The sequence below is a fragment of the Poromitra crassiceps genome (assembly GCF_964638095.1).
Source record: "Poromitra crassiceps genome assembly, chromosome: 14".
NCBI classification, from domain to species: domain Eukaryota; kingdom Metazoa; phylum Chordata; class Actinopteri; order Beryciformes; family Melamphaidae; genus Poromitra; species Poromitra crassiceps.
Window position 1 is genome coordinate 31003487 of NC_139633.1, and position 21354 is coordinate 31024840.

Sequence of the window (21354 nt, forward strand, 5' to 3'; positions counted from 1 at the left end):
AGGTGTGCAGCAGGTCACACCCTGCCTTCTCCTCCACCCCCTCTCTCTGACACTGTGTGTGCACGCTGTCTATAATAAATAGTCACAAAATACCCAACCAAAAGTGACCAAAATGTGTGAATATCTTCCTTTAATGTCGATACAAAGGATCACTGGGACGGAATGTTGTAGCATATATATGGCATATATATATACAGTATATATATAAATATATATATATATATATATATATATTTTTATATATATATATATATATATATATATGTGTGTGTGTGTGTGTGTGTGTGTGTGTGTGTGTGTGTGTGTGTGTGTGTGTGTGTGTGTGTGTGTGTCTATGCCCCTCTTATAGAGTACCGGATGAATCTGGAAGACCTGGATGTTAGCACTTCCGGCTCTCAGGTGTTATGATTTTGAAACACTTCAAAAGTCATAAAAGTGGTCCTCATTTGTGAAGATTTTCTTGCTGAACACAAGTTCAGTGTTTCATAAACTTTTGTTGACCACAGACCTTATTTCAAGTATTTAACCAAAATCCCCACAAGGCTGCAGGCCGAGTGCCGAAGATGATCGGTGGGAAATTAGGATGGATGTCCATCTGTGGCTGTGACTGAATTCATCTTACCAGCTGCTTTCATTGTCACCAATATTGTTCATTGTTTATTTTCTACTCTATAAGTGGGTTTGGCAGGTCAGATCTTGAGGGAATCAGGTGCATTTCAAAGTCAGGCAGCCACTGTGGTCGGTAAATGGCCTAAATGGTCAATGGTAAATGGCCTGCATTTATATAGCGCTTTTATCCAAAGCGCTTTACAGTCAGTAGGTAGACTCACCCATTCACACACCGATGGCGGCAGGTTACCACGCAGGGTGCTGGCACACCAACGGGAACAATTTGGGGTTCAGTATGTTGCCCAAGGACACTTCGACATGCAGACTGGAGTAGCCGGGAATCGAACCACCGACCTCTTTCATCCAAAGCGATTAGTGGACGACCCGCTCTACCTCCTGAGCTACAGCCTGGTCGGTGACAGTAAGAAGCTGCAGAGTCCCTGGATCACATGGATATTATGTGGTGTCAATCAAACTACTCAATAGTAAGACATGATGCATTGCAGAGTGCAGCCTCTGCCTCTACATCGAACACACAGCTCCTCATTTGGGAGATAAAAACGGTGACAACCAAAATCAGCTGAACAGTAGAAAATCAACATTTAATCTACAGAGTTAGACAGGCAAGTGAAGATATGCTCGTATTTCATTTCTGAGCCGAACAGGTTTTTAGGCACGGGAACATACATTTAAAAATATCATATATTATAGCATATATTATTCTATGTAGCATAAAACCTCTTTACTCATAACAACATATATGCATTTCATCATCGGCTGTACAAAAATACATTAAATCTTTCTCTTTCTCTGCACGTTGTGCGTAAGTGCGTGTTTGCCTGTGTGTGTTTGTTTGTGTGTGTGTGTGTGTTTGTGTGTGTGTGTGTGTGTGTGTGCACATGTAGCCTACTGTAGGTAATATGAGTGGAGAAAGCATTGCGAGCAACCTGTGTGTGTCTCAGGTGAACACTCTGACGTCCGATTGATTTTAAATCCCGCTCAGTCAGGAAGGAGAGCCGGAGATGAGAGAGAGAGGACAAGATGAAACGATTTGAAAGTGATGGAGCCATCCTGATCACGTCAACTCAAATTCTCTTTCGTTCTGCCCATTATTCTGGCCTCCGGTCCAGTTGACAACTTCACCGGCCAATCAGCAACGAGCGGTAACGTTAACGTTAGGAGAGTAAACACAGCCCTTAGTGCGGTTAGGGGCGGATCATTTAGACACACCCCACTCCCAGGCTCCGCCTATAGAGTACCGCAGGTATGAGTCCGGAAGTTGCACTTCCGGTTCGTAGGGGGAAAAGTCAATGGGATTTTTGTATGGGGATTTCGGTTAAATGCATGAAATAAGGTCTGTGGTTAACAAAAGTTTATGAAACAGCAAAGTTTGTGTTCAGCAAGATCATCTTCACAAAATGAGGACCACTTTTATGACTTTTGAAGCATAAATGTGTTTTTACGTAATTTTCAGAAAACGTTTCAAGTCATAAAAGTGGTCCTCGTTTGTTTAGATTATCTTGCTGAACACAAACATCACTGTTTCCTAAACCTTTGTCAATCACAGACATGTCATGCATTTAACTGAAATCCCCATACAAAAATCCCATTCCCTTTTCCCCCTACGAACCAGCATGGCGGTGATTTCTGGGAAAGCCTAGAACAATACGACATCCCCTTGGTACTCTTCTGGTCTCCTAAGTGGGCGTGGTTGTCAGCTTCTGATTGGCTGGCTGTCGATGGTATGCAACTTCATTGGCTGACCAGTCTCCTAAGGGGGCGTGGCAGTGGCAAAACAGGTACAGGAAGTGACTGGAAGTTGAGGAGTCTCTACATTGAAAGGTCTCTGGTGTTTCTCGGCGGAAGAGACATTTTCGGCCTTCTTCCAAGTGGATTTGGATTTTACTAGACCTGACATTGATTGTCCGAAGGACTGGATTTGGTGATGCCGATTGGCTGAAGGAGTTGTCTGTCAAGGCAAATACTCCCGGCACCCACTGAAATGACTGTGGCCGGCTTGAAGTCCAGGCTGATGCGTGGAGTGAGACAGAATGTGAGATCATGTTATCGGGATGGTTTTCATTAGGCGAACTGGCCTGTGTCTGCATAATAGTAGCTCCATGCTAACACTAGCATGCGATATGTTGAGTGATAGTATGCTCCATGCTAACACTTTAGCATACACTATGCTGAGTGATAGGGGGAAGGAATGTGTACAGCTAAACATCACTAGCGGATGAATATACAGTATTTGCTGTGCTGGAATAGTTCCCAAAACAAATCTGGCTACATCAGCTATATTGACTCAATGATTACATCTTTTAAATACTGCATCTACAGGCCATATAATAATAATAATAATAATAATAATAATAATAACATTTTATTTCTCTAAAATGTATTCCTCTTACTTTGGATAATGCTAGTTGCCTACTATCACTCATTATGCTAAAGTTTTAGCATGTAGCACTGGGTCCAATGATCTACCAGGATGATGTTGGTGCCTGTTTTTTGTGTGCCAATCATTTCTTTTAATCCTAGATACAAGTGAGACGTGGATTGTTCAACTTCAACCTCTTCAACAACCTCTTAACAATTGTTCCTAATGTTTTGTATAGCATACCACTCCCTCCAGGAATTTGCCATTTTGTCGATCGCGGTAATTGATTCAAATTCAACCAACCTTTGCTATTTTTGCCAGTTCCTGCAATTTCACCGCAAAAAAATCATATAAAACTTACAAATTGCATTGCATTGCCATTAAGTAGTAGTTGGGCGGGCGGGATGCCATCAACTTGGAATTTTTGTTATTTCCTGCAATTTTACTGCAAAAAATCAAATTAAAAAATCAAGCATTTTTGATCACAAAAGAAAAAGCAAAATCCTGGAGGCTGGCATACAGTACCCACTCTGTGTGTGTGTGTGTGTGTGTGTGTGTGTGTGTGTGTGGTCCTCTTCTTGCAGGCTTGGTTCAGCCAAAGTCGATGCGCGGCCGATACTCCAGAACCATGGGATAGGTCTGAGGGGAGGAGAGAAAAAACTGATTCAGAGAGCGAGAAAACACACACACATGTGCGCACTTGCACGCACGCGCGCACACACACACACACACACACACACACACACACACACACACACACACACACACACAGTTCCTGGGGCCTTTCAAAAGAGAGACGCATGCTATAATTTGGAATAGTTGAGAAAACATGGAGGAGAGCGTGATGTATCCTATCTTGGAAGTACCATATCTTCATTTGATGCTGTGTAGCTGCCAGGATAAATCATGTTTATCCTGTTATGGAATGGAATTTCACCACTCCTCATCCGCTTTATAAACAATAGCATTTTCAGCCAATATGAAAACGATGAGCAATTATTTGAATGAAGCCAGGAGTCAGGAAAGTTGTTTCAAAAATGTGTATTAGCCATCTTCATGACAATGGCTACGAAGAGACTGCGATCATCTCACGTATACAGAGAGTCACATTGATGCAGTGACGATGTGACAGTTGACATGGATTCTTATAGTGAGAAGCTAGAACAGAGAGGAGAGGGGAGGGGTGAGTTGGGACTGAGCACACTCAAGATTGCGTGTGTGCATGTGTCTCTGTGCGTCAGCAAGGTCATCCACATGTGATATGCTGTGGGGCAGAGGGTGGCATCTGCTTCTACCTAACGACGCAGAAACAACAGATAAAATGTAGATTAATGGTATCTGTATATAGAGAGCCAAAGTGAAACGTCACTTCCTGCTTTCTCCCCGTACCAGCGCTGCGAAAAATATGAATGGCGGTGGACGGAGAATAAGGTTACTTTTTTGATCCCGTTCGAATTGTGCCACGGGGTGCCAACGCAAATTTTGTAAATTTAAAACATAACTTTGCATGTCAAGAAAGTCGCAGTTTGTCGCCAAACTGTTGCACTAGAAGTTATAAATCGGAAAGACTACATACACGGTCGCCTAAGTGACGTCACTTTCTCTACCGGCAAAGCTGAAGACCGGCGACATGACACGAGCACACGTTTCTCTGCCATCACACTGGCCATCAACACTAGCGGGATACTTCTCCCATGCACTCCCGCAAATAAGTAATGTTATGCGCAGCAATGTTACATAACATCTTACCGAGAGGGAGAGAGAGAAACATCCACGATCGCTTACAGCGAGCTATGCTAATAACTAGCTAGCTGTTCAGAAACGCATGTAAACAGCCGTGTGATTAGTGAGAACGTCAGTCAAATAAGGAGAGAGCTGCAGGTGCTTATGCAGAACTAGTGCACGATTAAGTGCACAGTGGGTAATGACCTGCTGTGATGAAGAACATAGCGAGATTAACAAGGTTGATAGCAAAACACTGTCGCAGCTGCATCAGCAGCACCTCCAGGCTTCAGCGTTAGCCTGTCACATGACGCCTTCATGGTCCCTCGATAAAGTCTGCAGATGCACGTTACCTCACCGCTCTCTCAAGAAGAGTCACGTGAGTGTGGCGCTTAAGGCCATTTGTCGCTACAAAATAAATAAACGGGGTGTATCATTGTATTACTCGACAGACATGTAACTAACTTTGGCAGTCTGAGCCATCTTCTATGTGCTGTAACACAGTGCAGTTTCTATTTTTCTGGTGTTTCTTTTTTTACATGTTTGGGACAGGCAAATGTCTCAAAATGTTTTATTTTTTGTAAAGATAATTTTATTTCAAATTGTTTTAGTTTTAATATATTTTAACTCGGAACATATGTATTTTAGTCTGTGATACGTGAAACCGTGGTATTTTTGTCCAAGGTTATCATACCGTCAAAAACTCATGCCGGCACATCCCTAGATACCTCTTGTTTATTATATCGCAATCACAATCGCAAATCGCAATATTGTCCACCATAATAATCGCTAATCGCACCTTTCCCCCAAATCGTGCAGCACTAGAGCAATGCTGTCTTTTTCAGGAGCGCCCTGTTCACATTCACACACACATTCACACCTGGAAGCTGACCAGTACAACCACAGTCTGATCTGTTGGCCACTGAGCAGCTCCACTGGAGCGGTTGGGGTTAAGGGCCTTGCTCAAGGGCACCTCAGTGATGGTAATGAGGGAGGGGGCAAGCGCTGCCTTTTCACTTTCCCCAGCCAGAATTATCCTGCCGGTCCTGGGGATTGAACCAACGACCTCCCGGTCACAAGCTCGCTTCTCTAACCGTTGCCCCAGCACTCCTATGGAGTTATGGATTTGTTGGGATATAGGCTATTTAGTCGGCTAGAAACGCACAGGGATACTATAGTCGTTTTTCGGAAGTGAATTAACGTGCACAGACGAGACTGCGGTAAACGACGTGATTCCCCCCCCTTCGATCCGCCTTCCCACGGGTTACTCTTTTACCCAGACGTTGCTCGGGGCTGATGCTACCTCCACTGCCGGAACGAAAGGCGTAACAAAATGACACGCCATTCCGTCCCTGTGACTTTTAGACAAGAGGCGAGGCGGGATGATGCTGCAATGATCGCGGCGTTCAGGCGGTGTAAAAGGGGCTAGAGAGAAGAGAGAGAGATATGGAGAGAGAGAAAAGCGAGGAAAGACAGAGATGGAGAGAGAAGAGGGAGGGAGAGACAGGGCTTATATATCTGCCCAATGTCTCAACATGCCACAACCTGAGGGACAGTGAATGACCTAGACCCCCCCCCCCCCACACACACACACACACACACACACTATGATGTATTCGGTTATTATGTATTCATTTTAATGTTGTATTAATTAATATTTTGGTAAATGTGTATTGATGTGTAATACTGTATACTAATTATTTTTGCTTTATTGATTGATGCTTTGGCAACAGTGTTGTTGTGACATTCATGCCAATAAAGCAAATTTGAATTGGATTCAACTGAATTGACAGAGGGAGCGAAAGAGAGGGAGAGAGGGAGAGGAGAGGGAGAGAGGAGAGGGAGAGAGGAGAGAGAGGGAGAGAGAATAGTTAAGTGAAGTTATCCTTTATTTATCCCCATGGGGAAATTCATCCTCTGCATTTGCCTGACTCATTTAGATCAATTACTTCTTTTCATATCTTCAAGACTTCATTGTTTGTTTTTCTTAAATCGAGTTGTTCTTGTTTTTGATTGTCTGTTATTCTATGTCTAGTATATGTCTATATAATATAGTCTATAGTTAACTATGTGGGAAAGCCTCGTTTGTATTGATGTCTGTATAGATTAATTGATGCTTGGGATGGTGGGAGAGCATTTATGTGTGTATTTGTTAATTGTTTCGTTGAATGTTACCTTTGTTTTGTATTCCTGAAATGTTTCATGTATTATGTTCGAGGACCCCCTCGTAAACGAGATGCTGCATCTCAAGGGGGCTTATCCTCAGACAAAATAAAAATGTCTATATTTCTATATATATTTGACCCATCCTCTACTTGGAACCTTCCTAGAACTAGGAGCAGTGGGCAACCGCAGTGCAGCGCCCGGGGACCAACAGGAGTATTAACCCTAACATACATGTCTTTTGATGGTGGGAGGAAACCGGAGCGCGCACACACACACGCACCACCCCCCACACACACACACACACGCATACCTATACAAAACCCCTCATTTGATATGATCTGACATCTACACCTAGGCTACTGCAGCAAAGACTGACATGCTCAGAATTGAATTGCCCAATATTACCGAGTGATCCACTTACTTTTCTTTCCTTCTGTGTGGCACTTAGCAGCACTGCAGCTGTTCTGAGCCTGGCCATTGGCGCCGGAATGAGTTTGCAATTAGGGGGACACTTTTCATTTTATATATATATATATATATATATATATATATATATATATATATATATATATTGCCGGTGCCCATTAAATTGACATTTTTTTGGACGTTTGGATGATTTTTAGCCTTATTTAGAGGAATATCTCATTTTAAATTAACATTAGGATTATACTGTAGTGATGTCATTATTCAGTATTTTCTCCTTTTCTCACTCACTTGGTGACCTGCTCTCCCTTTAGGTCATTTTACAATTACATTACAACAGAGAGCAACACAGGCAGAAACACTGAACTTATTATTATTATTATTATTATCACTTCAAAACACAGTGCAAAACTTGTCATCTCAACACAAAAATAAAATAACAATAACCGTATACGATTATAGCAGCAGCCAATGACAACACATTCAAGCCATCCTAAAGTGCGTTAGTGAGTGCAGTACAGAGTCTGGGTCTGTCTGTCTCTCAGGTGTAATAATCCCACAACGATCACAGCTTTAACAAGTGTCACAGGCTGTGTAAACAGTGTAAAGTGGGCTCTCTGTAACTTGATCCCCGGGTCTGTCTGTCTCAGGTGTAATAATCCCACAACGATCACGGCTTTAACAAGCATCACAGGCTGTGTAAACAGTGTAAAGTGGGCTCTAAGCGTCAGGGGTAGTTGCCCCCTCAGATTTTGAAAAAAAAAGGGGGGGACCAAATTTTAAGGGGGACAAAATATCCCCATGTCCCCCTGCTTCCGGCGCCCCTGAGCCTGGCATGTCCTCAGTAACGCTGGTAATTAACATTAGCCTGGTGTGGTGTCATCAGTAACTTTGGTAACTAACAGCATTCACTTTACTTGTCTGAAATGTTTACATTACTGCTGGCAGCCATTATGCTGCTTGCTGCTATGTGTCAAGTCACGGATGTGAAGTGGATTTGGAAGATCCGCTCCGTGAGGAGGAATTTCACAATAAAAGCACTCCTCAATTAGGGCATTCACGACTAGTGAATTTTACTAGTCGACTAGTCGTCCCTAAAGGTAGTCGACTAGTCGATTAACCGTTTTTTTTTTTTTTTTACCTTTTTTACCTTTTTATTTTTATTTTTTAATCTTTAAGAAAGAACATGAGGTATTTACACGACATACATGGACTATCATATCCCATATCCCATATCCCCCACAAAGAACATCAAAACACAACAAAACAAAACAAGAAAACTGCATAAGATACACAATAATCCAAGAACAACCAAGACTATTGGACAAACAACCAAACAAAAACAATGCATTCAGCTCCTATCCTGATAAGCCTAATGACACTGGGGTAAAAAGTTCTTAAAGTCAAACTCTGTATGTGGTTGCCATATTTTGGGGATGTCTAAGAATCTGCCTTTGCTCTTGTAGCTTGAGAGTTCATTCCACCAGTGAACTACAGCTGGGGGATTGGATGCTTTCCAATTTAAAGCTATGCATTTCATAGCTGCCAACAGGGCAAGATCTATGTATTTACTTTGAATGCATTGTTTTTGTTTGGTTGTTTGTCCAATAGTCTTGTTTGTTCTTGGATTATTGGGTATTTTATGCAGTTTGTTTTCTTGTTTTGTTTTGTTTTGTTGTGTTGTGTTTTGATGTTCTTTGTGGGGGATATGGGATATGGGATATGATAGTCGATGTATGTCGTGTAAATACTTCATGTTCTTTCTTAACACGTTCACTGCCAATGACGTGTTTTTACGTCAAACAAAATCCAACGGTTCACTGCCAATGACGTGTTTTTACGTCAAAAAAATTGATTTTTTTTTTTTGACGGTGGGACGTTGATCTAACCCTTTTACGTCTCCTATACCAGAATTGGAGGTATTGAATGTGTATAATCTATTTTACCGACCCACTGAGTGGCGACATGTCTCTCCACAGTAGAAAGAGGCGAGCCAAAACTGGAGGGAAAAGCGCGAGGAAGCCGTTCTCATACTGTAAAATGGATGGCGAAAACGCTTTCACTTTCGCGCTGACGCACAGCGGTGGCAACGGTGGGGGGTTCCAAGAATAGACTGGATGCACACTTTGAAACACGCACCATAAATAAGCCCAGAATCGCAAGAGCTTCATCAGAGCTCTCAACCGGACCGCCAAGAAACGAGCGAAACCCATCCAGCGAGCCCCATCCAGACTGCCAGGCAGCAGCAACTCGTTTGTCACAGACCCGCTGCAGAGCCAAGGAGGGCGGAGGAGAACGCCCACGGAGGGAGGAGTTGGAAGCAGAGGGGGGTTTCCTGCTGTTATGGAGGAAATTACTGTTCAAAACTATTGTTTAGATGTCTGACGTCTTACTGATGCCAAAAATGAATGGTTAAAGTGACTGTTCTATCGAATTTCACAAAAAGCCGTTTATCTCTGAATAATTTTTCAGACGCTGAAACCATGCTGTATTCAACTGCTAATGCTTACATAACTACTAACTCTACAAACTAACTCTTTTAGACAGAGAAAGCACACATTCTATTAGTTCTTTTGAGATATTGTGTGTTCACAAAATCTTAGCAGAAAAGAATCCTCGGGTCTTGAAAGATAAGCCAGAATCCTCAAAAAAACCCTCTGGCAGAACCTACCTACAGTAAAAAAAAAACGGCTGGCAGTGAATGTGTTAAAGATAAAAAAAATAAAAAAATAAAAAATAAAAAATGTTTTGCTAAAACGACTAGTCGACTACTAAGCACAGTGTCGACTAGTGGTTTTACTAGTCGACTAGTCTGTGAATGCCCTATCCTCAATAAATAGGCTATATATTTTTCATAGTCTCTTTTAACACATTCTACCCATATTTATAAAAGAGTTTATACTGTTTTTGTTTTTAATTAAAAAAAGTCTTTTTTAAGTTATTGCCAAGTGAAAATCCAGGGGGGTTGAGGGGGGCTGTGTCAGAAAGGTGCAGGGGCAGCAGCCCCCACCAGGATGTGTGTGACATCACTGATGACATCATCAACGATAACATCACGATTGCTCGAATGTGAGTGTGGTAGTATTTTCTCCCCGCGTGCGTGTGCGCGCGCACACACACACACACACACACACACATGATGACATCATTATGACATCATCGATGATATAATGGGCCCTTCAATCAAGGTGTTTACTGAGAATACGACGTACCTGAACGGCGGCCTCCTCATGTGATATTCACATGTTAAGTAGACATTTTCTCAACGCTTCAAGTTCATGACTTGAAGTGTCTTGTGACGTTTTCAGAAAATGCCGGGGGCCATGGAGGTGGATAGAAATTAAACATTGTAATTTTAGCCATAAGCTTTCCATAGTCTCTTTGTATAATAATAGGAATGGAGACTGGAGAGGGCCTGTGACATCACAATGCGCCATCAGCCCTTCAATCACAGTTGCTCGAGGGACATCATTGATGACATCACAACTGCTCGAGTGACATCACAGTTGTGCAACTGCGCCATGAGCAACTGTGCGAGCTCTCCAATTGACATAACACTTGGGCAACTATGCCCCTTTGGGCCTGTGCAACTGTGCACCATCATGCAACTGTGTGGTATCGGCTCTCCAATTATAGTATTCAGAGTTGCTCGAGTGACGTCACTCATGACATCACAACTGCCCACGTGACATCACAGTTGGGCAATTCACAGGTGAGCAACTGTGTCCCAGTGAGTGACATCACAACTGCATGCTGCGCTTTTTGCCCGGGAGGTGACGTCACTTCCGTGACACAAAACATGACTTACACCGCTACAAACATGACTGATGTCACTTCCCTCACTTTTGTGACTGACAGACAGACAGCGCCAACTTATACACCGCTACCCTGACCCTACACTGACATCATCAGTGAGGTCACTGATCATGTCACTTATGTCACTTTCATGACTGACAGGGCCCGCCCACACACCCACTTAGCCAATACACCACTACACACCTGACTGATGACGTCACTTCCGTTACTTTCGTGACTGACAGACATCGGGACACTTAACCAATTTTAACAAAAGATGTCTGAGGAACATGTTGATATTCCCAATGGTCTAATCTTTTATCCTCTGTCATTTCCTGCATTAAGATAGCCACTCGCTAGCTATGTGTCAGCTAATTTTTTGCGTGTGTCAACAGTACATGCTCATGACGTGACCACTTGAATGCCAAGCATGTCGTATACACGACTTGCGGTCCTGAAAACACCAGTTCACGACTTTCAAGTGAAGGCCGACTTCACTACAGTAGTGGCCAAGTCAGCCACCAGCCAGGAGGCTCAGCACTGTCTGTGACACATCATCGGTGATTTATGACATCACCGGTGATATATGACATCATAACAGTCTGTGACATCAATGAGAGTAAGAGTTCCCCAGCATCTCTGCCAAGCTGTCGGACATGTCAGGACCCGTGCCGAGCCGGGCCCGAGTATACACAGACGTCAACGCAGACCGGCCCGTGCAGTACTGCGACTATGAGTCCCACGTGGTGGAGTGGGGAAATCAGGATGACTTTCAGTTGGTGAGGAAGGTGGGGCGCGGTAAATACAGCGAGGTCTTTGAGGCCATCAACATAAGCAACAACAACAAAGAAGAGAGGGTGGTGGTGAAGATACTCAAGCCGGTGAAGAAAAAGAAAATCAAGCGTGAGATCAAGATTTTGGAGAATCTAAGGGAATGTCCCAACATCATCTCCCTCATCGATGTTGTGAAAGAGCCCGAAACTCAAATACCCGCCTTGGTCTTTGAACACGTTAACAACACAGACTTCAAGCAACTGTACCAGACCCTGACTTACAAAGACATCCGATTCTACGTGTATGAGATCCTCAAGGCCCTGGATTACTGCCACAGCATGGGAATCATGCATAGGGATGTAAAGCCACATAATGTGATGATCGATCATGAACACCGCAAGCTGCGCCTTATCGACTGGGGTCTGGCTGAGTTTTACCACCCAGGACATGAATACAATGTCGGGGTGGCATCACGCAACTTTAAAGGACCAGAGCTCTTGGTGGACTACCAGATGTATGACTACAGTCTGGATATGTGGAGCTTGGGCTGCATGCTGGCGGGCATGATCTTCAGGAAGGAGCCCTTCTTCCATGGCAATTGCAACTCGGACCAGTGGGTGAAAATAGCCAAGGTGCTGGGGACCAAAAACCTGGACGACTACATCAAGAAGTACAACATTGAGCTGAAACCGGATTTCAAGATCGTGGGAACGCATCACCGTAAGCGGTGGGAGAAGTTTGTCTCCGATGAGAACCGGCTCTTGGCGAGTCCAGAGGCCCTGGACCTTCTCGACAAGCTCCTGCGCTATGACCACCAGGCCCGGCTGACCGCCCGCGAGGCCATGCACCACCCTTACTTCAAAGATTAGTCACACATTGCAGGATTGGCAAACCTGCCCAGTGGGAATACAGAGGTAAGCACTAAGTGCCACTCTGCCATTCCCTCACTGACACCAACTAAACTCAGTCTGGACACTCCTCGCCAACCTCCTTGAGGGCACTGTCCTCAATACCCCCTCGAATGAACGTGTTAACCCGACATGAAGTTAATGTACTGTCTAATTGATATACAGGTATTCATTTCACTCACTGATTGGCTGCTGGACTAAATTTGGCTCTGAAGGTCGGAAGGCTGACTCACAACCCTGAAGACAAAATGACAAATGAATGAAATGTCATCAGTGATGTCATCAGTAACACACATGCTGCCTGGCATAGTAGGTTTTGACCTAGTCTTGTTTTTGACAGGCAGCTGGCCCTACCTACATCTGGCTATGTCTGAAGGAAGGACAAAGTTCGGAAGGAAGCTGACTAAATGGTCGAGTGACATCACTGATGACATCACTCACTGATGGCATCACAATTGCTTGGGTGACATCACTTGGAAGGCTGACTGACTCACAACCCTGATGACAAATGATGTCAGCTGCCTGGTTATAATTTTGCCAGGCAGCAGTCACCAGTAACATATAGCGAATTTGTTTAATTAATTTGTTTAAAAAATTACCAGGGAGACCTGAAGCACACATGGAGTCAGAGTAGGAATCAGAGAGCGAAATTCAAAATGCCATGAAGAGAATTGATTGTGAATGAAAAGAACAAGATTCATCGAATTGGTGACAGGCAAGTTGGGCTGCGTTCTCGTAGACCACCACCATCTCCACTGAGCATTGAGCTCCAGGTTGTTTTGACGGCACCAGGTCATCAGGTGGCCCATCTCCTTTGCCTTTACGCAGACTCGTCACCATCGACGATTTGCTATGAGGGTGGTGTCATCCGAGGATTTCAGAAGCTTGATGGACTGACTGGAGGTGCAACTGTCGGTGTACAGGGAGAAGTAGTATGGAGAGAGGACGCCGCCCTGGGCAGCTCCCGGTGCTGATGGTGCGGGAGTCAGAACAGCTCACACATAACAAGGTGTCCCCACCCGTACTGTTCGTTAGGAAGTCTAGTGGAGGGCCTTGCTTTTGGCAACATCCAGCAGACCTGTTGGCTCTGTAGGTGAACTGCAGAGGGTCAAGTAGATGATGGATTTTAGGTAGGACAGAACAAGGCACTCAAAGGACTTCATGACCACAGAGGTAAAGGCGACGATGGGTATATGTAGTCCTTTATTGCCTTGTCATTTTGGGGACAGGGACAATAATTGAGGACTTGAAGCAGGCTGACACTTGGGAGAAGTACGGTCGGTAAGCACAACGACAAGTGGAATGCTTGTGATTGAAAGCGTCTAAACGTCAGAAAGAGAAAGCCTTGGCGATTAGGGTGTTTGGTGAGAGCTTTAGTGGTGATTAGTGGCGTGCCTTTGTCGGTAAAGGCTCAGGTGTTTAAGAATGTTGCAGGTGTCTGTGAGGTGAGACGAGCATGGAAAGGAAGTCTGTGTGCTTAACATTTGAGGGGGATGTGTGTCCTGGTGGCTCACCTGGTAGCACACGTACAGAGTCTCGGCCCTTGGCGCGGCCGACGCGGGTTCAAATCTGACCCGAGGTCAGATTTGCCGCATGTCATCCCCTCTCTCTCCCCCCACCTTTCATGTCTGCCTACTGTCCTGTGTCTGAATAAAGGCAAAAATGCCTAAAAAGATCATCTAAACAAAACAAAAAAAATTTTGAGGGAGATTTACCTGATAGAAGGGTGAATTCACAAAGAATGGATTTCGGCCGCTAATAGCACCATGATTGTGCATCATCTGCACCCACGATTTGCTCTGTCTCGAGGACCGATTCACAAGTTATTGCACGAGTGATATGCCAGCGCAAACATGCAAGTGCAATTTGCCCGTGTTTTGTGTCAGATTGCGATTATAAATGTGGCAAAGTAACGTTATAAATATTGCCTTTGTGCTCTCTGCCTCTACTCCTTTCTTCTTCCGCTGACCAACTGAATGCCATTTAAACTCCACCTCAGCCTTAAAGTAATTTCACACAAAAGATTACATACCTTTAGAATAACAGTTATGAGACACAGAGCTCCTGGATATGAAACGTGAGATATTCTGTCTGTGGATAAACCGAAAGATTAATTGCGCAATCTTGTGCTTCTGTATTCCGACGGTAGAGCTGTGCATAAACCACGTCCTCAAAATGATTTGATGGACATAGAGCAAATTATATCCCTCAAAATAAATTATTTCCCATTTAGCAAATGTTATACTGGTTATTGGCTATGATTCAAAGAGCGGCGCTCTTTTAGCACGCTCATGCTGGTCAGGATTGGTCATTTCCTGATTCAGCAAAGCAGACTAATGTAACCTTTCCTCACAACTGTACGGGGCTCAATTTCTACATAACTCACCCGTTTAGAGTGGAATAGACGATAGAAAAGACTGTGTTTTGGGGGTGATTGACAGGTCACCTGTCCAGTGATCACGCAGCTTGCCGATCACGGACCAATAGCAGGCGGAGCTTTAGCTCCGGGAAAGCCCTGGTCTCCTGCCGTCTCGTGCGAGCTCCGCAAGAACCCGAAGATGGCGAGGGCCACACTCCCATACTCTAGGCCCTAGATCCTCGAGACGCGGCTCGCAAGACGATGGCGGCTCTAGACACTTTAATTGGCTGATATAAATAATACAATCACTGTCAAAACCATTCGCTCACTGCGGTGTCAAACAAACTGCGTGGTTGCCAGATTTGTGGCCCTGTGGAACACCAAATGGGGGTTGAAACTCACCATATACCGGTATCTGGCAACACTGCAAACAAGCCAATGCCTCGTGGAGGGATTATTTGGGTCAGTGGGAGGGACGCAGAAACAGAGTGCTTCAGGTGTGAATGACAGGGCGTATTGTTGCAGCTTGCGCAAGCTGCAACAATTAAGTCACGTTAACCCCCCCCCCTCCTCCCAGCGTCGGAGTTTTAACCATAAGCAAAGCAGCTGTTTACTGAGCTGGAGGTGTGGAGCTGCATGACAGAGAGAGAGCCGGACTGGAGATCTATGAAGACTTCTTCTTCTTGCTAAGAAACAGAAGGTTAGGCCTTCAACCAGCAATGTATCACTTACTTTTCTCATGCTCTCATGTGGATAATTGTGCCACTGTGCAGTGTCCTAACTGTGTGTACCAGGAAAGCACAGGCTGTTTACTGAGCTGGAGGTGTGGAGCTGCATCCCAGAGAGAGACAGACTGGACATCAGAATGTTTTCATATTTTTTTTTTTTATCAAGTCGGTGTGAATGTTTTTTATATAGTTTATATTTATTTATATATATATATATATATATATATATATATATATATATATATATATATATATATATATATATATACTTTTTTTTTTAATAAAGTCGGTCTGAATGTTTTTATGATTTTTATAATTGTTTCTAACATTTTTATCATTGGTTCTACATTTTTTATCATTGGTTTTATCATTTAATAAACTAAAAACGAAATCAAACGCTAACTGTGTGGTTTTGCGGTAAAAGTGGCTCTCCTCTTGACTTTGACCGGCTAGTGTGGCTCTCATGGAGAAAGTAGTGAGGATCACTGCTCTAAGCTTCCAAATGGGTCACATCACAGTGACTCCATCCATATTTTTATACAGACTATGTATAGAACACATTATGGAAAAAGTTTATATTAGTTAACATTGCAGGGTCAACATTTTCTATTTAGGTCTATTTGAAAAAAAAAACAAGGCCTTGAATCCCCCCATCAAATTCACAAACTTTCAAGGATTTCAAGGACCTGCTCTTCCTCCCCCCCTCCCCCCTGCTGTGTCAGCTGTCTGCACTCCTCAGGCGCCGTCCACAAGTGGACCGGACCTTTCACTAACTCATCCTTCATGTGAACACACACACACACACACACTCTCTCACACACACACACACACACACACACACACACACACACACACACACACACACACTCTCTCTCACACACACACACAAACACAGACACACACACACACACACACACACACACACACAAACTTACATGGAGACGTGTGAGCAGAAAGAGACACACACTCACTCAACCATCACACACGGCAATATACGAGGGATCAGCCGAGCAGCATTTTGGTAAACAAACCGCGTCACTGGGTGGCAACGGCAATGGAACCCTATGGAGCCCAAGTGGCGCGAGGCTTGTGTGTCTGACTCTAGCCGACTAACTCTGTTTCCATTTTTAAAACTGCGACAGTTCACACGACATGCATATATTATACATCAAACTCTTGGGCCACTTCTGCTCTCACTCAGAATGTCAAAATATAAGCGATGTGATGTATAGTTTTTGAGATATTAACGTTTGTTTGGCACAACTCATACTATTAACTGCCGCGGGGTTCCGCATTTCTGGGTGGCAAGTGACGTCACGCTGATTCGTCCTATAGGCAATTGCATACTGTACACTTCAAGGGCATGTGCACGCAGGCACGCACGCACACACGCACGCACGCACGCACGCACACACACACACACACACACACACACACACACACACACACACACACACACACACGCACGCACGCACGCACACGCACACACACACACACACACAGGCTGTCGGCCCAGTGAACACGAGAGTGTGCTGGTGACCCTAAGCCTGAGGCTGTCACGTTCCAGCTCAAACCAGGCCAACTCCTACTGTGAGTGTGTGTGTATCTGTGCGTGCGCACACACGTATGTACATTATCTACATGTACAGTGTGTGTGTGTGTGTGTGTGTGTGTGTGTGTCTGTGTGTGTGTCTGTGTGTGAGCGTGTATCTGTGCGCACGCACACACGTATGTACAGTATGTACATGTAGTGTGTGTGGTGTGTGTGTGAGTGTGTGTATCTGTGTGCGCGCACACACGTATGTACATGTACAGTGTGTGTGTCTGTGTGTGTGTGTGTGTGAGTATGTGTGTGTATCTGTGCGCGCGCACACACGTATGTACAGTATGTTCATGTTCAGTGTGTGTGTGTGTGTGTGTGTGTGCCTGCCCTGCATCACATGTCCATGTGTATATGCTCGTGCAGCTGCGTCCATGTGTGGGCGATGAGTGATGATGAGCACAGTCATGTGTTTCTTGTGTGTGTGTGTGTGTGTGTGTGTGTGTGTGTGTGTGTGTGTGTGTATGTGTGTGTGTGTGTGTGTGTGTGTGTGTGTGTGTGTGTGTGTGTGTGTGATATGCTCTCATCCTCGAGGCTGGCCACCATACATAGTAGTAATGGGTTTGTACTGTATGTGCGGGCGTGAGGAAGCTCAGACAGACCAAGCAGCCTAAATATAGTAACTGTGTTTACACTCGCCTCTCTGACCCTATGTAGATCTGCTAAATTTAGCCCTTTTCAACCAGGCAACTGGGTTCATTTTTTGACATTCTGTTACTTGAAGGGTTAGTATTTTTCAACGCATGCGTTTGTGACTAAGTAGTCTCGACGTCAGACCCATGAGAGTTCTTACACTGATACACTATGTTACTGCATGCTGCAGATCTCTCTCTGGGTCTGATACACTATGTTACTGCATGCTGCAGATCTCTCTCTGGGTCTGATACACTATGTTACTGCATGCTGCAGATCTCTCTCTGGGTCTGATACACTATGTTACTGCATGCTGCAGATCTCTCTCTGGGTCTGATACACTATGTTACTGCATGCTGCAGATCTCTCTCTGGGTCTGATACACTATGTTACTGCATGCTGCAGAGCTCTCTCTGGGTCTGATACACTATGTTACTGCATGCTGCAGATCTCTCTCTGGGTCTGATACACTATGTTACTGCATGCTGCAGATCTCTCTCTGGGTCTGATACACTATGTTACTGCATGCTGCAGATCTCTCTCTGGGTCTGATACACTATGTTACTGCATGCTGCAGATCTCTCTCTGGGTCTGATACACTACGTTACTGCATGCTGCAGATCTCTCTCTGGGTCTGATACACTATGTTACTGCATGCTGCAGAGCTCTCTCTGGGTCTGATACACTATGTTACTGCATGCTGCAGATCTCTCTCTGGGTCTGATACACTACGTTACTGCATGCTGCAGATCTCTCTCTGGGTCTGATACACTACGTTACTGCATGCTGCAGAGCTCTCTCTGGGTCTGGGGGGTGGTAGGGTGGTCCCCCCATGCGCGCTACGTCCTGCCGGTGATACATGTGACTGCACATGTATCGGAGGAAGTATGTGCAGTCTACAACTCTCCCCAGATCGGCAGAAGGGGTAGAGCAATGACCCCCCCCCCACACACACACACACACCCAGCAGACAGGAAGTCTTACATTGTCTCCATGCAGCCTCCAGCGCGTCATGTAGATGAACTCCAGAGTGTGGTCTCTCCCCATGATCTCTCCGTTACACAGCACGTCCAGCTGCAACACACACACACACACACACAAACACACACACACACACACACACACAAGCACGCACGCACGCGCACACACACACACACACACACACACACACACACACACACACACACACACACACACACACACCACTGAACTTTACTGCACAGTCTACTGCCAGCAGTGTTGGCCAAATAACTGATAATTAGTATACACAGTACTAGTTACTTGTGAAGTCTTGTGTCAAAAAGTAATTGAATTACTTTAGAAATTACTGCATAATAAACGTAATTAGTTACTAGGGAAAGTAAGTATTGTGTTTTTAAAAGTCTGCTTTGATTGTCTTATTAATGCACACATTATTTCAATATTGCTGCAGCACAGTGTGGGACAAGACATACGGTCAAAATGGTACTATACTATAATTGTACCTGCATGGGATATCCTTCTTGAAGATTTGCTTATTGGGGAGACTTATAGCCTACTCTCAAGGTCATTAGCCTCTGGGGCTTATAGCCTACTCAAGGTCATTAGCCTCTGGGGCTTATAGCCTACTCAAGGCCATTAGCCTCTGGGGCGTATAGCCTACTGATGTTCATTAGCCTCTGGGGCTTATAGTCTACTCAAGGTCATTAGCCTCTGGGCTTATAGCCTACTCAAGGTCATTAGCCTCTGGGGCTTATAGCCTACTCAAGGTCATTAGCCTCTTGGGGTTATAGCCTACTCAAGGTCATTAGCCTCTGGGGCTTATAGTCTACTCAAGGTCATTAGCCTCTGGGCGTATACTCAAGGTCATTAGCCTCTGGGGCTTATAGCCTACTCAAGGTCATTAGCCTCTTGGGGTTATAGCCTACTCAAGGTCATTAGCCTCTGGGGCTTATAGCCTACTCAAGGTCATTAGCCTCTGGGGCTTATAGTCTACTCAAGGTCATTAGCCTCTGGGGCTTATAGCCTACTCCAGGTCATTAGCCCCTGGGCTTATAGCCTACTCAATGTCATTAGCCACTGGTGGTCAGTATACAAACTAACGTTATTTAAATTGTGAGTCAATTGAGCTAGAAAGACCTAAACGAACAACATAATTGGTAGCCTGCCCTGGAGCCCTACACTCACTACACTTGTTCAGATTGAGAATAACCAGTCCCACAAGAGAGTTGTAAGTAAGAAGATCTGTTCAGACAGGATTATTCACAACATAAGTGTCACATCTTACATGTAGCTTTGTACCCTATGTCCTTAATGCAGACTTCAGGTTCATAGCCTCTCTGGACACGTTTTCGCCATCGCGAGAGCAGGAAGAAACTTAATGCTCATTAACTGGGAGCCGGTTAGCGCACATCTCTCTCTCTCTCTCTCTCTCTCTCTCTCTCTCTCTCTCTCTCTCTCTCTCTCTCTCTCTCTCTCTCTCTCTCTCTCTCTCTTTAAGAGGTTAAATTACTCTCACGGTCAAATGGTGAGACTTGGCAGCTCTGCTTATATCCGTGGAATTGTATTCTTTAACAAAACAAAACAAAAAGGAACAAGCATTGTAACTGCATTGTATTTTGTTGAATTTATAAAGCTCTCCTACCCCACTATCTCGCTTCTTTAATCACATGTAAAGGTATACTATGCTATTTCATAAAAAAAAAAAAAAAAAAAGATTTATCCTTATAGAAAAGTTTCCCCTCAAAAACGTCAATTCTGAACCACACAGGTTCAGAATTTATCTATCGCTAAGCCACGCCCCGAACGCAGACGAGCCAATCACAGCGCATGCAGCTCTACAATACACTCTGACATTCTCAGCTTAGAGCTCCATAGAGAAGCACTAGAAAACGCAAGTTTCCTCTGGTTTTATGGAGTTTTATACATTTATAAGTTGGGAAAAATGGTCAAAACGATATGCATGGGGGTAAATGCAACATTACGAGGTATCCTGGGAGGCCAGGCAATTGATAATATTAAACTAGTAAACGTAGATCCACTCACATCCACAATGCTACTGTTTTGGAGTTAAATCTGCAATCGCGGTGAGTGACAGCGAGATGACGAGTCTTCTCCCTCATTTGGCTTCCATGATCCAAAAGGTATCATAAAATCATCATGGTATTCAGAAAGTCGGCAAAATAAAATGCTGAATTATGTGAGTTTCCAGTCATTACGGAGAGGCTGGCCAGCGAGACTAGTGAAGAGGAGGCACATTGATTGATGTGATTATAACA

At 44.4% G+C, this 21354-nt stretch overlaps 1 protein-coding gene and 1 pseudogene across 4 annotated transcripts in view; one reads left to right on the plus strand and one right to left on the minus strand.

Annotated features, from left to right (window-relative positions):
- Positions 1-1192: 1192 nt before the first annotated feature.
- The window catches only part of LOC310789356 (polycomb group RING finger protein 5-A-like), a 49893-nt gene continuing 29731 nt past the window's right edge, over positions 1193-21354 (minus strand). For all 3 annotated transcript variants that reach the window (XM_083650984.1, XM_083650985.1, XM_083650983.1), the window contains exons 8-9: positions 19082-19171; positions 1193-3628 (exon numbers count right to left, since the gene is read on the minus strand). In XM_083650984.1, the coding sequence (XP_083507110.1) occupies positions 3581-3628; positions 19082-19171 (138 nt within the window). In that variant the 3' untranslated portion in view covers positions 1193-3580. The remainder of the gene's footprint in view (positions 3629-19081; positions 19172-21354) is intronic.
- On the plus strand, positions 11752-12864 carry LOC310789520 (casein kinase II subunit alpha pseudogene; annotated as a pseudogene). Its single transcript has one exon. The product of its transcript is annotated as a casein kinase II subunit alpha pseudogene (transcript).